This window comes from Ahaetulla prasina, chromosome 1 (genome assembly GCF_028640845.1).
Source record: "Ahaetulla prasina isolate Xishuangbanna chromosome 1, ASM2864084v1, whole genome shotgun sequence".
NCBI lineage: Eukaryota > Metazoa > Chordata > Lepidosauria > Squamata > Colubridae > Ahaetulla > Ahaetulla prasina.
Window position 1 is genome coordinate 31,457,894 of NC_080539.1, and position 25,921 is coordinate 31,483,814.

Below are 25,921 nucleotides of genomic sequence, written 5' to 3' on the forward strand. Positions count from 1 at the left end.
AAGCAACTCCACCCAGTAGGGTCTCAAGCTCCACTCTATCCCAAAGCCTGGGAGAATAGCCAGGCCTATAATAGATTCCTGAATGACGTTGGAGATCTGATGATGCTATGGTTGCTACACCTGAATGGAAGCAGTCATGGGTAATGCAGATCATCAGAGCACAACAGTCTTAAATTAATCCAATTTGGGATTTCTCTCAAGAGTCATGTGCCCTTTCACCTTTTTTTGCTTAGCTAATGATTGGCAACTCTCAGAGTGCTCCCCCTAGCTGTCCCACACCAGCTGGGGTTAATTACAGCAATGTGAGTTCATCTCAATTTACCAAACAGAAAGCAAAACTGACTATTATAAAATCAGAAAGAGTAGGCAGAGCGGGCAGGCTATCTGGCAATTGGATTTTCTTTTCTTTTTTAAGAATGTGAGATGGTTTTTTACCACTAGGCAGCTAAACCTCAAAGAAACATTCAATTTTCTCTGCTCACTTTATATTCAGGTAGCCAGGTCAACCATAGAAATGGGATCACCCCCAAACTTGGTTAGTTTGGGGGTGATCCTCATCTCCTCAACCAGAGATGAGGAGCTCCTGTCCTCTTGGCATAGAAATGTTACATCCAGGAAGACTGTGTAAAGGAAGAAATTAAAATTTGTGTCTATGGTCCTGAATTATGTGCATTGAGTACCAAATGTGTTGAGTGGCCCCATGCTCAGCTTCAGCTAAATATGTATAGGCTCCTGACAAGACAGTCTTGCCCTGCTTCCGTCTTTGGAGATCCATTAAATAGGTCAAAAGGTAGAGAAACAGCTTGTCCTAAATTGCTAAAGCCTGGCTTTTAGTGAAGATGAATGACTAAATATGACACATATGACTAAAGAGGAGTCTCTCTTCTTATGGAGTAGCTACTACAAACCCTTCTTGGATGATCTTACTACTGCTACCATCATTAGCACTCTTGGTCGATACCAGTGTTACAGTACACAAGATGGTCATGTGTAAAATTAAAGAATAACAGAGTTGGAAGCGACCTTGGAGGTCTTCTAGTCCAACCCCCTGCTTGAGTAGAAAACCCTATACTATTTCAGACAAATGGTTGAACAATTTCTTTTTAAAAACCCACCAGTGTTGGAGCACTCACAGCTTTTGAAGGCAAGCCATTCCACTGGTTGATTGTTCTAACTGTCAGGAAATTTCTCCTTAGTTCTAGATTGCTTCTTTTCTTGATTAGTTTCTATCCATTGCTTCTCGTCCTGCCTTTGGAGAATAGGTTTGGAGAATAGGTTGGTTTGGTCCCTATTCTACAGTCTTCTCTGTGATAGTCCCTTAAATATTGGAACATTGCTATCATTTCATCCCTAGTCCATCTTTTCATTAAACTAGACATACCCAGTTCCTGCAACTGTTCCAGTAGTGGGTTCCAAATTTTTTTACTACTGGTTCTGTGGGTGTGGCTAGGTGGGTGTGGCATGGCTTAGTGGGCGTGGCTTGGTGGGCGTGGCGGGGGAAGGATACTGTAAAATCTCCATTCCCACCCCACTCCAGGGGAAGGTTACTGCAAAATCCCCATTTCCTCCCGATCAGCTTGGACTTGGGAGGCAGAGAATAGATGGGGGGTGGGGCCAGTCAGAATTTTTACTACCGGTTCTCCAAACTACTCAAAATTTCTGCTACCAGTTCTCCAGAACTGGTCAGAACCTGCTGAAACCCACCTCTGAACTGTTCTTCATATGTTTTAGCATCCAGTTCCCTAATCACCTTTGTTACTCTTCTCTGCACTCTTTCTAGAGTCTCAATCATGTTGACTAAAACTGGATGTAACATTCCAACTGTGATCTTACCAAGGCATTCAGTTTATGTGATTTACCAACACTACCACCCACTGTCATATTGGTCAGAGTATCCAGGATTATTACAGTGGGATATTGCACAATCCAAGTATCGGACCTAATACCAAAGTTTAGTACAACTCTTTTTAAAACAGATCATTCTTTGTTAACAAATATCCTTACTGATATTCACATATGTTTATATTACAACAGAGGAGGTCTTCTCTCAGGATATGGTGGATTTCTTTGGAGGTCAAGGCATACAGTCTTCAAAAGTGTGTGTGTGTGTGTGTGTTTTGTTGTCATCCTAGCTCGTTTGGAGGTCAGCCATCTGCTTTTCACATTACAGATCTTTTATTAGCAAATCCTTTAGTGTAACAGCTTCAGTGTTCTTGTTATTTCCATCATGGCAGGCTGGAATCTGCCCACCATTTCTGATGTTTCAGCTTCCCAGGTGAACCCAATTTCTCCCCACGCTTCATCTGCTTTCAGCTTTTTGATCTTGCTCATAACCCATTCTTTTCGCTCCTGCAATATTTTCCCACTTGTCCTCCATTCGTTTCCTTAAGTGCTTACTGTGCATTTGGGTTGTAATCAGAGAGTACAGATGTCCCAATAATAAACATAAACAAGTAATTAGAATAAATCAGTTAGGTATACAAACAGTACTAAGTATGAGATTCACCCCACCAGAGATTTTATAAGATGCAACAAGAGAAGTAGCCACCCAACTGATTCTCTTTAAATATCTTGGATTTCAGTTCCTCTGTCAATATAATCAGTAACTATTTTGGTTGGCATTTACCAATCCAGATTTGTTGGACTTCAGTTCCTGCTGTTCTTTGTTGCTGGAAGACAATAATGGGAATCCAACTTCAGGGGGAGGCTGCGGGTTTGGGGAAAGCTAATCCAACTAAACTAATACTTATAAAGGAGAATATGTGTAGCTCAGGGTTGAAATGAAGAGTCCTTGTTGCTCTCTGAGCTTGGTTGTTTCCTTGCAGATGTTTCAGTACCCAAACTAGGTGGCATCATCAGTGCTGATGATGCTACCTAGTTTGGGTATTGAAACATCTGCAAGAAAACAACCAAGCTCAGAGAGCAACAAGGACCCCTCAAAACAATGCTTAGTTTTATGACACATATAGCTTTGATTTAATTGCATGGCTCACTAAGATTACATTCCAGAAAATGGGTAGGAGTCAGGACAACATTTTAAGATTTATTTTAACTAGAATTAAATAGCAATAGCATTTAGACTTATATATCACTTCACAGTGCTTTACAGCCCTCTCTAAGCAGATTACAGACTCAGCCTATTGCCCCTAACAATTTGGGTCCTCATTTTACCCATCTCAGAAGGATGGAAAGCTGAGTCAACCTTGAGCCTGGTGAGATCTGAACTGCCAAACTGCAGGCAGCCAGCAGTCAGCAGAAGTAGCTGCAGGTCTGCACTCTAAGCGCTGCACCCCTGTGGCTCAATTAATTCCATTATTACCTATCACCATTCCATGCTGAAATGGGGTTTGGTAGGTTGCAGTTTTGCATCTTGTGAGACCTAGCCATTTTCTTAAAATCTTGTGAATTGGGTCAGCATATTAAACCATAATGTAGTTTCTTTGAAAATGAATATATCCTGTGAATAAGTAATTGTGATTTGTTAGCCCTGTTCTAGGATAGAATGTGCTGTGTGAATTTAAGCTATGTATTAAAGAATTGCCACACTTTGATTCAAGAAAATATCATGGCTAGGCTTTTTATGTTTCATCCAAAGCTTTACAGATGGGATGGAGTAAAAGAGGAATATGGAGGAGAGGAAACACATTGCTCAAGGCAGAAAAGGGGGAAAACCAATCTGTTTTAGTGATCAATCCTTATTTTTATGGCCCGGCACATTTTAGACTTCATGTTGCTCTTGTTCAGGAACATGAAAAAAAAAACACACCACATAAAATATTGTGATTATTGTGTGTGTTATTAGGAACCGGCAGGGGTGAAATCTAAATTTATTTCCTACCTACTCTGTGGGTGTGGCTTGGTGGATGGGTGTGTCCTGTGATTGAGTGGGCATGGCCAACTCAATGTCACTCACAGCCATGCCCACTCAGTCACAACCCCCCAAGCCACGCCCATAGAACCCAGTAGGGAAAAAAAAATTAATTTCTATTCTGCCTTTTCCCTTTCCCTCACCACCTGTTCTCCCTTCACCTAGGCCCCAGAGCTGCCACCTGCCTCAACGGGGTCGGGGAATGTACCATTCCCCAACTCTGGCCTTTCTCTGGAGCTGCCGCCTACTCACCGCCCGCTCGCCGCCCGCTCGCCCTTCGCCTTTGGTCAGGGGCCGGGGCCCAGGGACGCCCCATTCCCTGAGGCCCCGGAGTCGCCCCCTGCTCACCGCTTCCTCAACCGGGTCGGGGAATGCACCATTCCCCGACACCAGCCTTGTCCCGGAGCCGCCGCCCGCTCTTCCTTCGCCACATGGCATATACTTACTTTCTTCCAGCGGCTGGCTGCCAGGAAAGGCAAGCATCCAAAAGGTACCGGAGTTGCTCTCCTTGAATATGCCGCCTTGTTCTATGCGCCGGCTGGGTAAGCGCACACCCAACCTGCTGCTGATAAATAAATGAAATAAATGGTGTGCGCTTGCGCAGTTGGTGCATGGAACAAGCAGCAATGGTAATGGCATATTCAAGTAGAGGGACTCCAGTAACTTTTGGATGCTTGCCTTTCCTGGCAGCCAGCCGCTGGAAAAAAGTAAGTATACACTGCATGGTGAAGGAAGAGCGGGCGGCGGCTCTGGGACAAGGCTGGTGTTGGGGAATGGTGCATTCCCCAACCTGGTTGAGGCAGGTGGCGAGCAGGGGGTGGCTTCAGGGTCTCAGGGGAATGAGGTATCCCTGGGCCCTGATCAAAGGTGAAGGGCGAACAGGCGGCGAGCGGGCAGCAAGTGGGTGAAGGAAGAGTGGGCGGCAGTTCCGGGGAAAGGCTGGAGTCGGGGAATGGTGCATTCCCCGACCTGGTTAAGGCAGGCGGCGAGCAGGGGGTGGCTTCAGGGTCTCAGGGGAATGAGGTATCCCTGGGCCCTGATCAAAGGTGAAGGGCGAACAGGCGGCGAGCGGGCAGCAAGTGGGTGAAGGAAGAGCGGGCGGCAGCTCCAGGGAAAGGCTGGAGTCGGGGAATGGTGCATTCCCTAACCTGGTTGGGGAAGGCGGCGGCTCCGGAGCCTCAGGGAATGGCGAGCAGGGGGCAAGCTGCCTTCCTGGTGTTCCGGTGTCCAGCTTGAGAAGGCTGGACTATGGGCTGTGGACTGGTTCGGGGGCGTGGCCAGCCAGCGATTGCTACAGGATCGGCGAACCAGAACCAAACTTCGCTACCTACTCGCCCAATCCGGTCCAATCCGGTAGCATTTCGCTCCTGGGAACCGGGATATGTTATCAATTCCCTACCCAAAACCCCTTAGGAACAATGTACTGCAACATTTATTATAGTTAAACATGCAAGACACCTGAAAAAAAATCATTTGTCAAAAACAATATTTTTTAAAAAAAATCAGACTAATTTATTTTAAAAAGGAGCCCTTAATGTAGCTTGTCACATCAATAAAAGATAACACATCTTTTTCCAATTAAAGGGAGAAGACAAGCTTATTTTTTTATTCTGTGATGCAGTACAAACTCAAATGTTTACAAGCTTCAGAATAAGAAGATTCCCGCTGCTACAACTACTTAGCAGCTGTGTTAATCAAAGACTTCTTGCAATAAGAAGTTAAAAGACTCTGACCCGGACTTTGTTTGAAAGTATGAATCAGCAAAAGAAAAGTGAGAGTCTCTGCATTCTCACATCTTAGAAGATATTAACACTCCTTTACTATGTAAACAGCAAAAACAAAATGTCTCTAAATTCCCAGATAATGAGATAGCACAGATTTGGATCAGGGATAGAAAATTCTTCTCCTTACTAAGATGATAGTCACTGTAACTACAAGATCCAGTGTAAAAGAAATCTTACAGTAAGTTAACCAAAGGTGGGTTTCAGCAGGTTCTGATCAGTTATGGAGAACTGGTAGTGGAAATTTTGAGTAGTTCGGAGAACTGGTAGTAAAAATTCTGACTGGCCCCTCTCCCATCTATTCTCTGCCTCCCAAGTCCCAGCTGATTGGAAGGAAATGGGGATTTTGCAGTAACCTTCCCATACCACACCCTCCAAGCCATGCCATGCCCACCAAGCAACACCCACAGAACCAGTAGTAAAAAATTTGAAACTCACCACTGAAGTTAACCATTTATGTTTACTTATCATTTTTTTGGTAAATAAAATGCCACTTGTGCTGAGAGCTGTAGAGGCATTTTTCAGACTCAACCTGGTTTTATATCTATTCCATATTCTCAATATGACATATCAACCAACCAACCAGTCAGTCAATCAGAATAGAGCTGAAAGGGACCTTGGAGGTCTTCTAGTCCAACCCCCTGCCCAAGCAGGAGATCCTATACCATTTCAGGCAAGTGACTGCGCAGTCTCTTCTTAAAGACCTCCAGCGATGACGCACCCACAATTTTTGAAGGCAAGCTGTCCCATTGGTTAATTGTCCTCACTATTAGAAAGTTTCTCTTTAATTCCAGATTGCTTCTCTCCTTGATTAGTTTCCATCCATTGCTTCTTGTCTTGACTTCTGGTGCTTTGGAAAATATGTTGACCTATGTGACAGCCCCTCAAATACCTGCTAACCTGTCACCCCTAGTCCTTTTCTCTAGACTAGCCATACCCAGTTCCTGCAACCGAACTTCATATGTTTTAGTCTCCAGGCTCTTAATCATTTTTTATTTTTTTATTTATTTTTGTCACAACAATATATATAAGTATCATACAAAAAAGATTATATAGTATATAAACATATATATGAGTAAATATTAGGAGGAATAAGCATTATATATATAAGAAGAAGAAAAAGAAAAACAATAAGATAGGAACGTTTGTGCTCTTATGCACGCCCCTTATGGTCCTCTTAGGAATGGAGTGAGGTCAATATTAGAAAGTTTTTGGTTAAAGCTTTTGGGATTATGGGAAGAGACCACAGAGTCAGGTAAAGTATTCCAAGCACTGATGATTCTGTTACAGAAGTCATATTTTCTGCAATCTAGATTAAAGCGGTTAACATTAAGTTTAAATCTATTGGTTGCTCTTGTATTATTGCAATTAAAGCTGAAGTAGTCTTTAACAGGAAGGACATTACAATAGATGATTCTATGAGCTAAACTTAGGTCTTGTCGAAGGAGTTCCAAGTTTTCTAAGCCTAGGATTTCAAGTCTGGTGGGATAAGGTATTTTGTTGTTTTCAGAGGAATGGAGAACTCTTCTTGTAAAATATTTCTGGACACGCTCAATTGTATTGATGTCAGAAATGTGGTGAGGGTTCCAGACAGGCGAGCTGTATTCTAGAATTGGTCTAGCAAATGTTTTATATGCTCTGGTTAGTAGTGTAGTGTTTTTGGAAAAGAAGCTACGCAAGATTAGGTTTACAACTCTTAGAGCCTTTTTTGTTATGTAGTTGCAGTGGGCTTAGTTGCTATTAGTTAGTTAATAGCAATCATCAATAATATCATACAATAATAATAATACAATCATACAATAAGCCTCTGTGGCTCAGACTGCTGATGCAGTCTGTTATTAACAGCAGCAGCCTGCAATTACTGCAGGTTCTAGTCCCACCAGGCCCAAGGTTGACTCAGCCTTCCATCCTTTATAAGGTAAGTAAAATGAGGACCCAGATTGTTGGGGGCAATAAGTTGACTTTGTATATAAATATACAAATAGAATGAAGACTATTGCTAACATAGTGTAAGCCGCCCTGAGTCTTCGGAGAAGGGCGGGATATAAATGCAAATAAAATAATAATAATAATAATAATAAAATCAATAATAGTTGCAATCATCTTAGTTGCTATTCTCTGTACTTTCTCCAAAGTCTCAACATCTTTTTGTAATGTGGTAACCAAAGCTGGATGCAGTATTCTAAGTTATTCTAATAACTAATTCTTAGTTATTAAACTAAGATTTAATAAATTGTAATTCTATGCCTCTGTTTATGCAACCAAGGATTGTATTAGCTTTTTTGGCTGCCGCCGCACACTACTGGCTCATATTTAAGTCATCATCCACTAGGACTCCAAGATCCCTCTCACAGTTAGTGTTTTTGAGCCAGATTTGGACTTGTACCTTTAGTTTTCCTTGTCTAAGTGTAAAATCTTCCTGTTCTCCACATTAAACTTCATTTTATTGGATATTGTTCAAGCCTATTATCCATCTGGATCCTGAGCTTGTCTTCTGGGGTATTGTCTATTCCAGTTTAATGTCTTCTGCGAATTTGATGAGTTCCCCTTGTATTCCCTCATCTAAATCATTTATGAAAATATTGAAGCATACTTGGCCTAAGATGGTACCTTGTGGTACTCCACTGCTTATTTATCTTCATGTAAATGTAGTACCTTAAGGACTACTTAATGAGCCACGTTGGTTCAGTGGTTAGAGTGCAGTACTGCCAGCTGCTTCTGCTGCCTGCCGGCTGCCTGCAATTTGACAGTTCAGATCCCACCAGGCTCAAGGTTGACTCAGCCTTCCATGCTTCTGAGGTGGGTAAAATGAGGACCCAGATTGTTGGGGGCAATATATTGACTCTGTAAATCACTTAGAGAGGGCTGTAAAGCACTGTGAAGCGGTATATAAGTCTAATATAGCTATTGCTACTTGTTGAGTATGATTTGTCAGCCAGTTACAAATCCGTCGGGTGGTGATTATGTCTATCCCATATTTTTCTAGCTTACCAAGAAGTAGGTTGTGGTCTATTTTGTTGAATGCCTTATTGAAATCTAAGTATACTATATCCACAGCGTTTCTAGCATAATAATTTTTTAAATCTACATTAACCTTAGCATTATCATACTATAAATGTCCATGTCACCCAAATCTTAGATTGTGTCCTTCTAACTACAAAGCTAAGAAATTGCCCCAAAGGTAAATATCATTGAATATATGTGAAGTATGAAGCATAAAATCTCCTAAATCAGTGGTTTTAGAAATCAAGGTAGTTTAGAGGAACCTCCTTCCATTTTTATTAAAAAGTCCTGGAAAAAAAAATCTAATGATCATGAAAATACACCTCAAATTGTTTCTCTGCCATTTCTAGAATGTTCAGCTCTGTTCTTATCTCTAACTTCTGTTATCTCCTTTCTACATTTTCTAGTTTCAAGACCTCAGAGATCTCCCGAAGACCTGAAAATGCTAATGGGAAATATGAATCAGTTAAATGAAAGCTTTCAGAATCTTCAGTTGAAAACAGGGAAGCAGTTACCCTTCAAAGGAGACATCCTGGACCAAATTTGGAGCCTGCAGGACATGCTTCAGAATCATTCTGACTCTCTGCTAATATTGAGCAGCTCACTTCAGAAGTTGGAAGGGGCACTCAGGAGCCTGCAGACCCAGGCAACTCAGGCAGATCAAGTCCTTTCTGGCCTGCGGGATAGCCTGAGCCAGCAAAATGACATGGCACAAATGGAAATCTACAAGCTTGCTGTAGAGGGAAATAGTAGCAGTTTGCTTTTGAGGCACCATGAGGACTTACTCTCTAAACTGGCATCTCAAGTGGACAGCTTGAATGACCAACTGACAGAGGTAGGTGGGCATGTGGGTAGCATGAACCGGACTCTGTCTTATGACGTGGGAATCCACCACACCCGTATCCAGGACCTGCAAGTCCTTATCAGCAACGCCTCAGAAGATGCTCGGCAGATGCGCTTTGTCCACATCGCCATGGAACAGCAGCTCAAACAGGAGCTGGCCATTCTGAACAATGTGACTGAGGACCTGAGGCTCAAGGACTGGGAGCACTCCATTGCCTTGAGGGATATCTCAGTGATAAGAGGTAAGGAGTGCAGCAAATGCCTCTTGGATTCAGGTGTAATTCAATGTTATCAAATTGAGGGCACTTCAAGACTAAAGGCCATGACTAAATACCTATGAGACCATCTTCTCTGGATTGGACCTGCATGCCCAGTGAGATCAGAAAGAATGGGCTTGCTGAGGGTCTCTTATTGGAAGAGATGTCATTTATAGGGATCATGAGGGTGAGTCTTCTCAGTGATGGCTCCCTTCTTTGGAACAGCTATTCTTATTCGAGTTGAATGGGCTTCTGAAGGGCCATGACAACTTTGCTCTTTAGGGATGCCTTTGGGAATGTGGAGGTTTAGCCTGCCCCCTTTGATTGGTGCTAACATAATATATTGGTGGTGTTTATGTGTTGGATGTCTTTTAACCTATTGTGGCCTTTTGTGAGCCCACTTGAAGCCTGAGAGAACTTACTAGCTGCATATGTAGCTTAGAACATAGCAGTAAAGCTACATACAATAGATTCAACTAATCTTTTATACATTATATATGAGCTGTGGGGGTGCACTGGTTAGAATGCAGTATTGCAGGCTAACTTTGCTGATTGCCACGATTTCGATCCTGATCTGCTCAAGGTTGACTTAGCCTTCCATCCTTCCGAGGTCAGTAAAATGGGGATCCAGATTGTTGGGGGCAATATGCTGACTCTGTAAACTGCCCAGAGAGTGCTATAAAACACTAGGGAGCAGTATATAAATCTAAGTGCTATTGCTATTGCTCCAGCTCAGTGGAAAGGTGGGATATACATTTTTATAATAAAATACATTTTGACCATTCCAAGCTAATCATGGACCATATTGTAGAGGTTTAAATATATTGTCTATTAGAGCTGATGAAGTCTCATCCCCTGCATGATATATGCAATATTAATTAACTTAATCTGGAATCATATCCCTCTGCTCCCCACCCCCGAGATCCATATGGCTTTCTCCTGATTACATTCTAGCCACTCTCTCATGTTTGGGAGCAGAATAAAAATGTAGCCCCTGCTGTTTGCATTTTCTTTGGTTGTATATTGTTTCTGGGACTATTCGTAATTCTTTTTTATGTCTTGTATTTTTTGAACTTTTAATTTTAAGGCTTCTAGTGCTATTAGCAGGGACGTGGTGGCTCAGTGGCAAAGACACTGAGCTTGTCGATTGAAAGGTTGGCAGCTCAGCGGTTCGAATCCCTAGTGCTGCGTAATGGGGTGAGCTCCCATTACCTGTCCCAGCTTCTGCCAACCTAGCAGTTCGAAAGCACGTAAAAAATGCAAGTAGAAAAATAGGGACCACCTTTGATGGGAAGGTAACAGTGTTCCATGCACCTTTGGTGTTTAGTCATGCCGGCCACATGACCATGGAGATGTCTTCAGCTTCAGCTTTGAAACAGAGATGAGCACCGCCCCCTCGTGATGGGAATGACTAGCACCTATACCTTTTAGTGTTGTTGGTAGTTGGGCTACCTATACATTGTATAAATATCTTGTAACTATGGGACCAAAATTTCTTAAAATGTGGGACAAGGGAAATAGGCTGAGAACATTGAGTAAGTCTGTGTGAGGACAAAAAGCATTGTTTTTACTTATTTGTATTTATTTATTTATTTATTTTTCATATTTTTATACCACCCTTCTCCGAGGACTAAGGGCGGTGTACAGCATAAATAAAACATAGATATCAAAAAAAATTTAAATACAATATTCAATTAAAAATCTGATTCAATAAGCTGCATGTTAAAATTACTGAGTAAAAGTTATTAAATAAATTAAAACCCCTTAAAAACCCACTAAAAACCCTCAATATTAAAATTAATCATTAGGCCAGCCCCGCTTGGTGAAAGAAAAAGGTTTTGAGCTCGCGCTTAATTTGTGACATCATTGTGGTGCCATCAAGAAAATATATTCAGATTAAATGTATTGTTCTCGCTCATTTCTGGTTGTGACATTATTATGTGACAAAGAGATCCCCCCACCCCCAATATTGCCTATATGATCTGAACACAGAAATTCTGTTTCAGTCTACATGAGATAAATGCTTCCTTTTCAACTAGCTTCATGCTCACGGTGATTTTGCCACCTAGTGGCGAGACTTCATGTGTTTGGCCTTTTCTTCTAGAACAAAATGTAATTACGGATATTTGACAAAATAATTCTAGTATTATTGTTCTGGTCCATAGATTCAGATGCTGATCAAATTCTAAATTAAGCCATGCTTGAAATACCAGCAATTTGATTGAACCCATCAAATGTTCAGTTTGTTATGTATCTGTAATACATTTTCCCCTCACTTTCTTCCCAGCTGCCAATGTTGCATAATATGATTTTGACCAAGGAGTTGACTTTGGGTTTTGAATTGGCATTAATTTCTTCGGGATGGATAGATCATTCTGTCAGCTTCACACATTATTATTAATTCTGCCTCTCTCATATTTGTAGGGCTATTTCCAGATGGTGTCAATTTCACACATGTTACCCATAAATCCGTTTAATCTAATATCCAGACTACTATGCAATATTTTTAAATGCACAAAAATACACAAATATATATCAAAATGGATTTTCTGTCACAGCATGTTTTTATAAATGTATTTCATCCAAATCATTCACATATGGATTATTTTTTTCTTCAAATATGGTTTAAAAAAAACCCTTTTTGGTAAAATTTTGAAGGTGAGAACTGCACCTAGTGAAGCACAGAATTGGAAGGACAATTAAATTCCAAATTTCACATTAGTCTAGGAGCTAAGGAACAAGTCACTTTTAATCACTAGTTATGAAGAATTAAAATGTTCAAGCATTCTTAAAATCTCCTGTGCAGCTTTCTATATATTTTCACATTTTAAGAAGATTTATTTTAACTAGAATTACATGCAATTAATTCCATTATTGCAATTATTGGAAAGATGAATTCAGTAGAACTAAATTCAGTAGAGCTGCAGAAAGTTGGCTATCATTTTAAATGCACTAAATGCATGGTGTCTCACAACAGTCGCTCAGCTCTTCTCACTTTGCAGATGGTTTACAGCAGTGGTGTCAAATTCAATTTCATTGAGGGCCACATCAGGGTTGTGTTTGACCTGGGGGAGGGGCTGGGGAAGACATGGCCAGGGTGGACATGGCCACCTCGACATCACTGGTGTTGGGGGCACCTGAGGGCCACGCACAGCCCTCCCAAGCGCTGTTTCTGCTGGCAAAGGCATCGTGGGCCGATCCTTTGCTGTTTCCAGGGCAGCCCCACAGGCCAGATCTAAACAACCCGTGGGCTGGAACTGGCTCGCAGGCCTTGAGTTTGACACCCCTGGTTTACAGAATTATGGTAAAGCAGTCTATTTGGTGTTGCCTATGAATATATTTTGGAAACTACAATCAAATAGTGCAGTGTTGACTAACCTTTTTGGCACTAAATACCAAAATGGGAGCACATGTACATGTGCGGGGGAGCATGTGTGTGCACACAAGGCGAAGCACTAGAAACCAGAAGAGCAGTTCCCTCGCACACATATGTGGAAGTACTTGGTCTTCTGGTTTCTGGCGCGCATAGATTGTCGAAGACCAGCTGGCCGGCATGCATGCGCGTGCCAGAAACAGGATGTTCAACTACCCTGCACGCACATGCGCGCCATGGAGCTGCTGTTCTGGTTTCCAGTGCTCCCCTATGGAACCCAAAATAGCAACGGGTGACGGCTGGCATGCCCGGAGAGATGGCTCTGCGTGCCACTTCTGGCACGTGTGCTATAGGTTCACCATCACGGAAATAGTGGGTCAGACAGTTTGACAGAATGACACCTATTCTTTGAGAGCTGCATTGGTTTCCAGTAAGTTTCCAGGTACCTGTCAATGTGCTAGACATTACCTATATAGATATTTCTCAACTTACAACCATTCTTTTAGTGACTGTTCAAAAGTATGACAGATCTAAAAAAAGTGACTTATGACTGGTCCTTGCACTTACAACTGTCGTAGCATCCCTGAGGTCACATGATCAGAGTTTGGGTGCGTGGCAACTGGCATGTGTTGATGACAGTTGTAGTGTCCCAGGGTCACATGATTGCCACTTGCAACCTTCTCAGCTAAGCTTCCAATAAACAAAGTCAATGGTCCAAGATGGACTGGCTTAACACAGCAAAAGAAGGTCACAAAAGTGGGTGCAATTCATTTAATGACCTCATTGCTTAGCAGTGGAGGTTCCAGTCCCAATTGTGGTTGTAAGTTGAGGAATATCTGTAAAGCCCTTTAGGGTTCAGATTTTCTACAGTTCTTGTAGAAATCTCTGCTCCAATTTTCCAATTTTGTGCTCTCTGATTCTGCCTCCCCAGATGGTATGGAAGCAGGAACACAGAGATAAGACTTTTCCATGGCTGTCATAACTCTTTGGCATTAAGGCGGACATAAGATTCCTCTCTGTTTCCACTGATGACAAGCGTGGTAGTGCTATATAGTCTCCAACTTTGACAACTTTACAACTTGTGGACTTCAACTCTCAGAATTCCTCAGCCAGCATGCGCTGAGCATGAGGAATTCTGCATGAGGAATTCTGGGAGTTGAAGTCCACAAGTCGTAAAGTTGCCAAGGTTGGAGACCCCTGCTATATACGGTGTTCTCAGAAGGTTGATGTCAATCTTTTACACTGATTATGTTCTATAGATTAACGATGTTATGGTTTTATATTGGTTTATCTTTTCATGTTTTCATTACTGTGACCAGCCTAGATGGCGGCAGAGAACAAATGCTATAAAAAGAGAGAGCAAAAGAGAGTGAATGCTTAAATACAAGCAAGAGCTTAGACAGTATCTTGACACCAGAAACAAGTTGCCCGGGCTGAGGATTTTCCAAGTTATGGAGCAAAATGATTGGCTCTTGTTAGGTGACTAGTACTGCATGCTCCATGGGCCTATTGGAATACAGAGATCAGACAGATTTGATCAGTTGTTCTTTGATTTTTCCCACCTTCTTCTTGTTTCCCTGAATAACCAGAACCTTAGCTCTCCCCTGCCTCAGGCTGCTAAATATATAATTCTAAATATATGATTCTGACCCCCTTAAACCAGGGGTGGGAAACGATGGCCCTTTTATGACTTGTGGACTTCAATTCCATGCTGGCTCAGGAATTCTGAGAGTTGATGTTCATCATCGTTCCCGACTCTGCCTTAATCCAAGTGTTTTAGCCTCCTAAAATATGACATCCTCTGCAGTGTATATTTATTTATTCCACAGGCTGAAATTCCAGAGCATCAAAAAAGGATCATAGGGGCTAAGGATGGGAATGTAGACCAAATCATCAGGGAGAGGTCAAGTTATAAAAAGAAAAAACAGGAGCTTAGTTATTAAATGAGTAGAGAGCTTTGGGGCTAAAGCTTGACAGAATATGATAGAAATGGATTAGCATTGGACAGGAAACTGAGCAGTTACTCCAGATGGCTGAACCATTAAGATAAGGAAGATGATATAAGGCTCTGGTACTCAGCTGGTAGGACCTTCAGCTGAGGTTCATTCATGAGTCTGACTGCCCCTGAGAATCCCAAATACGGCTGATGGTTTCTGTGCTAAATTTTGACAGTTATAATATACACCAATGCTTTTTTCATGTTCTAGGGCCACCAGGACCAAAAGGGGATCAAGGCAATGAAGGAATGGAAGGTGAACCTGGCCGACCTGGTACGCCTGGACTGCAAGGTAGTGTGTTATTATATTATTCAAAGTGTTTATGTGAATCTTGTGTTGTAACTGATGTTGTGGTCGGCCAGTAGCCTGGGGAGCTGGCAACAGAGTCAGGCAGCAATGAGGCTGAGGAACAGCGTGGGCCAGTACTGAAGGCTGGGGAAGGCACAGATAAGGACTCTGCACTGGAGGCTAAGGTGGGGCCAGGGCCATCGGGGAGTGAGGTGCAGACTCCAGAGCCTCCAGAGCCTGACAGTAGTGAGGCAGAGGAACAGTAGGAGCCTGTTCCTAATGCATGCATGAGAAGAGCTGTCAGAAGGCAAGGGCAGCTCAAGCTACTTGGGAGTAGGGCAAAGAGATGATTGGCCCCTCCCATAAGGCTTAAAACAGACCAGCAACGGCGTTTGGGCTTTGCCAGAAAACAACGTTGATAGCTTTGTCGTCTTGCATTTATTTTTGTATCGGTGTCTTCTGAACGTTTGCCAAGAAAGGCCTTTGGCAGTTTGCCTAATTGGACCAAGGTTGGTGATAGTTGTATTGGGAGGAATTTGCTTTAATTTAGTTGAACTACGCTAAGAATGAAGTAATTCTCAGCTGTTCGAATAAAGTTCATTTGTTTTTTCACTGACTGAGTTTCCTATTACCTACTTGGGCCTAGGTCACAACAACTGAGTGACTATAGCAGAGACCTAGAAAGCCCAAGCTCTCTCAGTCCTTGTGATTGCTTCCAGGAAACTCTAAAAGGAAAAAAAACAACTCCCTAAGCATTGTCTGCTAAAAGAGGATAATAAGAATAATATTATCCTAAAAGAGGATAATAAAATCACTGGAAAGGTCCCTTTTTGCTCAAGATCCTGAGATCTTCTGTTATCCTGATAGACTTCATAGGGTTCAATAGACAGAGAGTCTGGTCTGATTAAAAAGCTGTTTCCTGGGCAAAATAGGTGGCATTAAAATTTGAGTTTTTAAAAATTCTGCTGTTATAGAATTGTAATAGCATGTATCATGTATCATACACTTTTGCTCTTGAAGCAAATTCTTCTCTCTGCTCCCTGCTTTAATTTGATGATATGCAATTCCTCTTGATTGCATGCAATTCCTCTTCATGTCATTTCAGCAAACAATAGGCATTTAAAAGATTATTGTGGCATTTAAGGACCATCCTCAGTTTATATTGGCACTGGATCATTAGCAACTCTTAGATGCATTTCAACTGCCGTAACAGGGAAGTGAGGGAGATGCTTGCAAATCTGGTGCTTGAAGGAGGGATGGAATTAGGAGGGTGAGGTTTATTTTGTGGGTTCTTAGTGAGCCTCTGAAGGTTTCAAGAACCACTTCTCCCCTCTTTCAAAACCAACGTTTGTAAAGGGAAATTAAATTAAATCCCTGAAAGAGATTTGCAAGCTAAATAGAAGTTTATGCTATATATGTTGTTAAAGCTTCTGGCCAAAGAACCAGGCCATTATTTACTGCTCACAATTGACTTAAATTTCTGCCTCAGCAGAATTAAGACAGAAAGGTTGTGGAGAATCAGTGGCCTTAAGATACATGGGAGCAGACCTTTCACCGTGTTCAGTTACTGTTTTAAAGCAGAGACTGTCCAGGGTTTAAGAAGCCCTCTTACCTGGGAGTCCTAAGGAGGATTTCTCCAGCTCGTCTGGTAATCCCTTTGTTGAAAGAAAATTAAATTCAGAAATAATTACTCCTGCACTTCTTGTGAATTCCTTTTCATCATCAAGATTACTGAACATTTTTTGATATGGGATATATTCTATCAATGGCTAGAAACAGAAAGGAGGAAATATAAAAAGAGGAAATGTTAATATGGAGAGTTGTTAAAGAAGATGACGTTAAGTATTATCGTTATTATATTACTAATACTAGGGTGATGAATACTACAACAAATATGTGGATTATGATTGTTTAAAAATAACTGCACCCAGATCACATGCTGTTTGATGGAAATTGAATGTTATATAAATAAAGCAAATAAAACATGAAAAAAAAATCATCAGGATGACCTGGAAGCAGCCAAAAACCAGACAAAACTAGGTTGTAAAAAAGACAATACAATATTGTGATAGCTTAACAGAGTAACAGAGTTGGAAAGGCGTTGGAGGTCTCCTAGTCCAACCTCCTCTTCAAGCAGAAGATCCCATAGCCGTGCTGGCGAACCTATGGCACACGTTCCAGAGGTGTCACGCAGAGCCCTCCCTGCTGGCCCACGCGCCATCGCCCCAGGTCAGATCTCTGTGGTATTACTTTCGCGAGCTTCTGTTTCCCTGAAAATGATGAAACAGAAACTCACGAAAGAAAAAAGATCTTACCTCTTGCCGTGCTTCCGGTTTGGGATGCCCCACCTCCCGCCGGTCAGCTGGTCTTCAGGTCTCTGCTGCGCATGCGTGCATATCTGTGCATGTGCATGTCAGCACATGTCCATGCGTTCACACACGCCTGCGTACCTTTCAGACTGGGCATGCGCGCACGCAGTTTGGGCACTTGGTGACTAAAAGGTTCGCCATCACTGTCCTATAGCAATTCAGATGAATGGTTGCCCCGTCTCTTCTTAAAAATCTTCAGTAATGAAGCACCCACAACCTCTGAAGGCAAGCCATTCCATTGATTAATTATTCTAATTTAATTATCAGTTTAAATGTCTTTCCTGAACACACAAACTTGGTACCTGAACTTTCCTGAACACACAAAGGTGGTGCCCCAAAGTCAACACATAGACACATACAAAAGGGAAGAAGATCTGTTCACTCAGCAAAGATAAGGACATTTCCACCAGAGCTGCATCTCTACCAGAATAAACATTAAATCTGCCTCTTCCTCTCAGCAATTTTGCCTCATTGCAGCAAACAGCAAATAGCCAGCTTTACTTTCATTTTCATTTTCAGCATAGCTTGATTAGCACAAGAAAAAAAAATCTGCTCCCAGCAATTTACCTCCCTGCAGCAAGTAGCAGAGGCCTAAGCAGCAATAGGCAATGGCAATCCCTGCAGCCTGAAACAGCTGAGAGTCGGGGACAATCAACTTGTGCTAATTAGGCTGTGCTGAAGCTGAAATGGGCTGTTTCTTCTTGCTGCTTGCTGCAAGGAGGAAAATTGCTGGGAGGCAGAGGCCAAAGGGTGGGGGCCAGTGGGTGGGCGGTGCTACATTTGGTGTATAAGATGCACCTAAATTTTCACCCCCTTTTAGGGGGGAAAAAGGTGCATCTTGTACTCTGAAAAATACGGTATATTATCAGCCTCAAAATAAATATTACCAACCTTCGATTTGCTTGTGCTGCCCAGCCCTCACATTCTAAGTACTTGATAGGCTGGTGGTAAATCAGCACTCCTGTTGACTGACGAGGGGCCTGTCTCCCAGGTTTCAATCACTTGGCTGTTTTTGTGCCTTCTCATCCAACAATCTTAGTAGCTGCAAAATGGAATGTGTCCTTGTTCACTGCAGTGTGAGGCTACCAATGAGTTTGGGTTTCCATGCAGAGGATTCAGTAGATTACATTCAAAGTATTTCCCACCTCCAACTATAATTACTAACCAAGCCTATTTAGTGCAGTTAGTAGTTCTACAATTAGGAGGCCTACATGGCATGCAGGCTAGGCTGCTAATTTTTATTATTCTTTGTAAAGCATTATGCATGCTTTTTTTTTTTTTTTTAAAAAAAGCAAACTCTACAAATGTCTGAGACATTTGTTCTACTTGTTTTGTTTTGTTTTCATCTTCAATGTAGGGTATCCTGGTGAAAGAGGACAACGAGGGCCAAAAGGGGACAAAGGAGATATTGGCCAACGTGGGCTACCTGGCCTCCGGGGAATGACAGGTATTGTATTTGCTGTTTGTTGATGTTCTGATAACAAAACTTGATACAAAACCACCACAATTCACCAAAAAAAGTGTTTGTTCAAATTTCATAATTGGTCTTCCCTGCAAAACTCTAGGTGAAGAAAGCTTTGATTTCTGATTCAGATAAAACCTGTGCCTGCAGTTCTCCTTCTGTAGCCTAAACTATTGACTATGTTGAAAAGCCTGAAGTGAAATACTATTATAAAAACATTCACATTTGGAATTTGAATTCAAATTTGCATTTGGAATTTGATGTTCAAATATGGCAATGAATTGAATTCCTGGCTGTAATCTTGTGTGGGCTTTGATTACTTAAATTAGCATGCTCTGTCCAAAAATATTACATTTGATTCCAGGTTAGAAATTAGAAACAACATAGTTTCCTATATTATTGGAAGCTAACTATTAAATGCCAGACAAAAATGTTCACATACAGCAAACATATCCCAATGACATGACCTTCATCTACAGAGAACTGGGGATGGGCTAGCTCTGTTTGCAAGTAATTGCTGCTTCTTATCTCATACTGCATAGATATATGTACACATGAACTGCATCTTTACAAATCTCTTACAGCTAGAATGTAGATTCAAAATAAAAATATCTTCCTGAAGCTCAGCTATTTCACATCTGAGCTGCTAGAAGAATTTGTCCTTTACCTTCTTATGGATTAAATGTCAGTTTTTTCCTGATATGCTATTGGAAAAGAGTTTGATCTATTCTGTAAATAATAATGTACAGACACAGGAGTTACGGCTTCTCTACCATTCCTGCTGAAGTTTCATATGAATCCCCCACCATCTCAGAAGTCTTTCCTTCTTATTGGTTAGGCTTCATCTTGATCTAATCTAGCAAAGTGTCCATGTTCTGGATGCCATGATACAAAACATTGGATACAAAACTAGAATATTTATTTAAGTATTGGTATCCTATCTTTATTATTTTTTATAAATAACTCAAAGTGGTGAACATATCCAACGCTCCTTCTTCTTGCTGTTTTCCTCACAACAACAACCCTGTGAGGGGAGTTGGGCTCAGAGAGACTGGTCCAAGATCAGCCAGCTGGCTTTCATTGCTAAGATTGAACTTGAACTCATACTCAGCCACTTTATAGCCTGGTGTCTTAACTACTAGACCAGGGCTGTCAAACTCACAGCCCGCAGCCCGAATGTGTCACACGCTGGCCATATCACTGCCTGGTTTAGTGGAGGGTAAAAAAATCCCGATATGTCACGTGATGATGCCATGACGCCGTGAGATTGACACCCATGCACTAGGCCAAACGGGAAAATAGGCAACATTTCTTTAACTTTCTCACTGGCGATCATGGAGTTTGTTGTGGTCCGCCAGCAGCTTGCAGAGCTGGCAGCGGACAGCAATGAGGCTAAGGAAGAGCGTCAGCCTGTCCTGGAGGCTAGGGAAGGCCCGGATGAGGGCTCTGTGTCGGAGGCTGAAGTGGGGCCAGGTCCATCTGGGAGTGAGGTGTGGACTCAGAGCCTCCAGAGACTGATAGTAGTGAGGCAGAGGAACAGGAGGAGCCTATTCCTAATGCACGCATGAGAAGAGCTGCCAGAAGGCAAGAGCAGCTCAAGCAAAGAGGACGACTCGGAAGTAGGGCCAAGAGATGATTGGCCCCTCCCAGCAACGGCGTTTGGGTTTTGCTGGAAAACAACGTTGATAGTTCATCTTCTTGCATTTATTTTGTATTGGTGTCTTCTGAACGTTTGCCAAGAAAGCCTTTGGCAGTTTACCTAATTGGACCAAGGTTTGCGATAGGACTGAGGAATTTGTGTTGAGAGGAATTTGCTTTAATTTAGTTGAACTACGCTGAGAATGAAGTAATTCTCAGCTGTTCGAATAAAGTTTGTTTTTTCACTGACTGAGTTTCCTACTATCTACTTGGGCCTGGGTCACAACACGGTTGGTGCTTTTTTATTCAAGTAAGGCACTTGGTTGCTATGGTTATGTTCCTGGCTTTCACATCTTTCTGTGAGGGGATCACCCCCTTTGCTTCCCCTTCTCCCCTGTCCATTGGCGATTGCCAGCAAGCAATTTGATAGGTAACTTGTGCAAAAACATAAGATCAGAGTCATTTTTCTTTTGGTATGAGCTAAGCAATTTCCTTTTAATGGCACAATCAATTAAATGCATACTTTGGGGTTTTTTCCTCTCACTCTTTTTTATTTATTTATTTTGTCATAACAGTATATATAAGCATTAACATGAAAATAACTATATATAAGCATATATATGAGCGTAAGTATGTAATAACTATATTAATTGGATATAATAAAGAGGAACAATAGGACAGGGAACAGTAGGCACGTTTGTGCTCTTATACACGCCCCTTATAGACCTCTTAGGAATGGGGTGAGGTCAATAGTAGATAATTTTTGGTTAAAGATTTTGGGATTTTGAGAAGAGACCACAGAGTCAGGTAGTGTGTTCCAAGCATTAATAACTCTGTTACAGAAGTCATATTTTCTGCAATCAAGATTGCAGCGGTTAACATTAAGTTTAAATCTATCGTTTGCTCTTGTATTGTTGTGATTGAAGCTGAAGAAGTTTTCAACAGGAAGAACATTGCAATAGATGATTCTATGAGTTAAACACAGGTCCTGTAGAAGGCGGCGGAGTTCTAAGTTTTCTAAACCCAGGATTTCAAGTCTGGTGGCATAAGGTATTTTGTTGTATTAGGAGGAGTAGAGAATTCTTCTTGTAAAACATTTCTGGACACGTTCAATTGTGTTGATATCAGAAATGTGGTGTGGGTTTCAAACAGGCAAACTGTATTCAAGCTGTATCCTGAGCCCAAGTGGATGGCATGGGCCACAAAGCACCTTAGAGGTTTCAGTGGTGTTGAAGGCCAGATACTATAAAAATGTAAGAAACATCTTGCTGGATCAGACCAAAATGGCTTCACCCAGTTCAACTTTCTGCTTCCAACATCAACCTCAGTCAGAAGCGTCTGAAAAAAACACACAGGCTGGGCAGAGTTGTAGTCTCTGATTTATTTGCAGGCTTCCAGTCCTACTCTTTTAAGCTAAATCATGGCTCTCTTGTAGCACTTTAAAACAGCAGGAGGAGCCGAAAAGGTAAGATAGATCATCTTTCTAACCCCCTCCTCCATCTTTTAAGCACTTCATTAAGGTGATGGCAACACAGCTTCTTTCCTCCCCTTTTGCTTACAGCATCTGGAATCCCATAAAATGCAATCTGGGTACAGCAAATTGGCAGATCTGGGGGGGTGAAAGAATGAACAAATGGGCAGAAGGAAAACAGTTTGAGAAGGTGTTTTTAAAGATTTTTAAGATGGCATGCTAGCAATGAACTCCTAAGCTAGGGAAAAGAAAGACCATCTGGCTTGGCTCGGTTCCCAGGATGTAGGTTGGAATTCCCTACATAAAAATTTCCTGATAGGCCCCCCCATTGCAGCTATTAGGTACACAAAACAGCTGAACCTATTCATTATATATGTGGGGATATATGCCAAATCAAACCACATGTTTAAAAACAAAACCAGCCCTTGAAATTCAACTTCTTATCAGCGCAATCTCTTTGTGCTGATAAGAAGAATTTCAAGGGCTGGTTTTGTTGAAAGATAAAACCACTGAAGGGAGATTTGCTTGTGGTCAGAGCTGGCCTTGCAGGTGCTGGATTTAACACATTCAACTTTGTTGAAACTTCTTGAGAGGGAGGCATTTTCTAAAATGAAAACTGCATCATTCTTGAGCCAAGTATTCGTTGGCTCAAGAATGCTGTGAATGCCCCACTTAAAAAAAACTGAGAACTTAAAAGGAATCCTACAGTTGGTTTTAGGCCAATGGTGCACCTAATCAAGTATTCTGTTTCCCATATCGTTAGCCAGATGACTCTGAAAAGATCCTAGGCAGGTTTGGGAGGTGGGGGCAAGGCTCTCTCCTGCTGTTCCTCCCTGGCAATTAATATACTGAGGCATGGAAATAACACCATCAACACGATGAGTAGCATTTGATTGTGCTCTCCTCTTCCTCTTCCTGAATTTCTATAAACCTCTTTCACAGTTCAAGCTATATGAATTAGCATTTCCAATTTCCCTTTGAACGATCTCTTGATTCTAGATTACAAGAAAAAGGGGAAAAAATCCTATCCACTTACTGTACTTCACACCTTGCATCAATTTGCACACATCTGTGCAAGTAACATCTTGCCCGTTATAGTATTATCTTCTATAGTGTTATAGAAGAGCAACAAAGATGATTAGGGGACTGGAGACTAAAACATATAAAGAACGGTTGGTGGCATTGGATATGTCTAATTTAATGAAAAGAAGGACCAGGGGAGACATGATAGCAGCGTTCTAATATCTAAGGGGCTGCCACAAAGAAGAGGTGGTCAAACTATTCTCCAAAGCATCTGAAGGCAGGACAAGAAGCAATGGGTGGAAACTAATCAAGGAGAGAAGCAGCCTAGAACTAAGGAGAAATTTCCTGACAGTGAGAACAATTAATCAGTGGAACAACTTGCCTCCAGAAGTTGTGGATGCTCCTACACTGGAAATTTTAAAGGAGAGGTTAGATAATTATTTATCTGAAGTGGTATAGGGCTTCCTGCCTAAGCAGAGGGTTGGACTAGAAGACCCTCAAGGTCCCTTCCAACTTCGTTATTCTGTTATGTATTGTTCTTATTTTCTAAACTAAAAAACTTCTTAAATCTACATCCTTTCCTCATAGAGAAACTAATCAACCCTGTACTCATTTTGGATTGATCTTTTTTCCCCCTTCACTGAAATAATCTTGTTCAGAAACATATTTTTGCATATCTGCTCACTGTTTACCATCAAGAGCAAGGGACAAAAATTGCACAGCTGTTCTTTCTTGGCATAGGATTCCACAACATTCCTGCCTCCAATCACATGGTCCATTGAATCCACTATCATCCAATTTGCTTGACAGCTGTTCCTACAGATCTTTGGAGATCTAATATGTTGCTGAAGATTGCCTTTGAATGTTTGTATAATAAAGAAATGCAAGTGCTGGGGCCTTATTTATACCCTACTTTACTGTTTAAAAACAGCTGTTTGATAAATAAAATGTTCAAATAAATAAGATGATTTTACATCTATTGGAAATAAGCAAGAGAGGTGAATGGCTTCCCTTGAAAAGGTGAGGTTGCCATGCATAATATCTCTGTGAGCACTGAATTCATCTGGATCTAAATATGCTTAGCATAATTTCTCTTCATGGAATGATGCCCTGAGAATAAATCATAAAAACCATAAAACTTTTTGGGGCCTCTGTGGCTCAGACTGGTAAGACAGTCTGTTATTAATACAGCTGCTTGCAATTACTGCAGGTTCTAGTCCCACCAGGCCCAAGGTTGACTCAGCCTTCCATCCTTTATAAGGTAGGTAAAATGAGGACCCAGATTGTTGGGGGCAATAAGTTGACTTTGTATATAAATATACAAATAGGATGAAGACTATTGCTAACATAGTGTAAGCCGCCCTGAGTCTTCGGAGAAGGGCGGGATGTAAATGCAAATAAAAAAATTAAAAAAAAACTGAATAGGGACATTTAGAGTTCAATGTAAACAAAAACAAAAAAGTCCAATTCTGCACTGCATAGGATTCCCAATCTAAGTATTCAAGATGAATGTTTGCAGTAGCACAGATCTATTATTCCATGCCCTATTTTCTGGGATTATGCTGATTAATCTGTGACTCTGTATAACTTCCTTTCAAATTCTTGAAGAATGTCATTCAGGTTTTCTGTCTTGTTTTCTCAAGGCACTTCACACTTCACATTCCTGCAATCTTTCTTCATAAGTTTTAAGTTTTTGATGCTCTGGGTATCCTCATTGCCGTTCCCTAAATCTGTTTCATTGTACTTAACTTGCACTAAAAACATAGGGCAAAGTCAGAAAGATCTCCAAAGGAAAAGAATCTCATTCTTTGCACTGTTCCTGTCATATCACAGGGCCTGCAGTTTTGCATTTTGCCTGCCACTTTGTCTCTGCAGAGTCCTTGGAGCATATATGCCTATGGCTCCCATGTCTTAGAATAAGATTCTATATTCCAATCTGTAGAAGCCACTATATTTGGAAGTGAAGCATGGAAGCTTTTTGAATTCAGAAATATAAAGTACAAGTTAAAATTAAGTGAATTATAGGGGTGCAAGCAGATTGAGTAAGTGCTTCCCAGCAGCCAGAAAAGTTCTTTTGATTTCCCTTCTCCCAGACATGATTTTGTAATCACATGGGATTATGTAGCTTGTTTTTTGTCAGTGTATGAGAGTTCATGAATTGGAATAGACATGGTAACAGGTCAGCCAGTGGGGACTGTTTGGGGACTCAGATGGCTTGGAGCCTGGGCATGGCTTAGCTTGACTGATTTGGATACAAGTGTTGCGTTGTCCTTGCAATATAGAATAGAATAGAATAGAATTTTTTATTGGCCAAGTGTGATTGGACACACAAGGAATTTGTCTTGGTGCATATGCTCTCAGTGTACATAAAAGAAAGATACGTTCATCAAGGTACAACATTTACAACACAATTGATGGTCAATATATCAATATAAATCATAAGGATTGCCAGCAACAAGTTATAGTCATACAGTCATAAGTGGAAAGAGATTGGTGATGGGAACCATAAAACGATCAATAGTAGTGCAGATTCAGTAAATAGTCTGAC

At 41.4% G+C, this 25,921-nt stretch overlaps 1 protein-coding gene across 1 annotated transcript in view; it reads left to right on the forward strand.

The window, feature by feature from the left end:
- The window catches only part of SCARA5 (scavenger receptor class A member 5), a 130,927-nt gene that overhangs the window by 67,891 nt on the left and 37,115 nt on the right, over positions 1-25,921 (forward strand). The window contains exons 4-6 of the mRNA XM_058164748.1: positions 9,060-9,737; positions 15,333-15,413; positions 19,137-19,226. Coding sequence (XP_058020731.1) covers positions 9,060-9,737; positions 15,333-15,413; positions 19,137-19,226 — 849 coding nt within the window. The remainder of the gene's footprint in view (positions 1-9,059; positions 9,738-15,332; positions 15,414-19,136; positions 19,227-25,921) is intronic.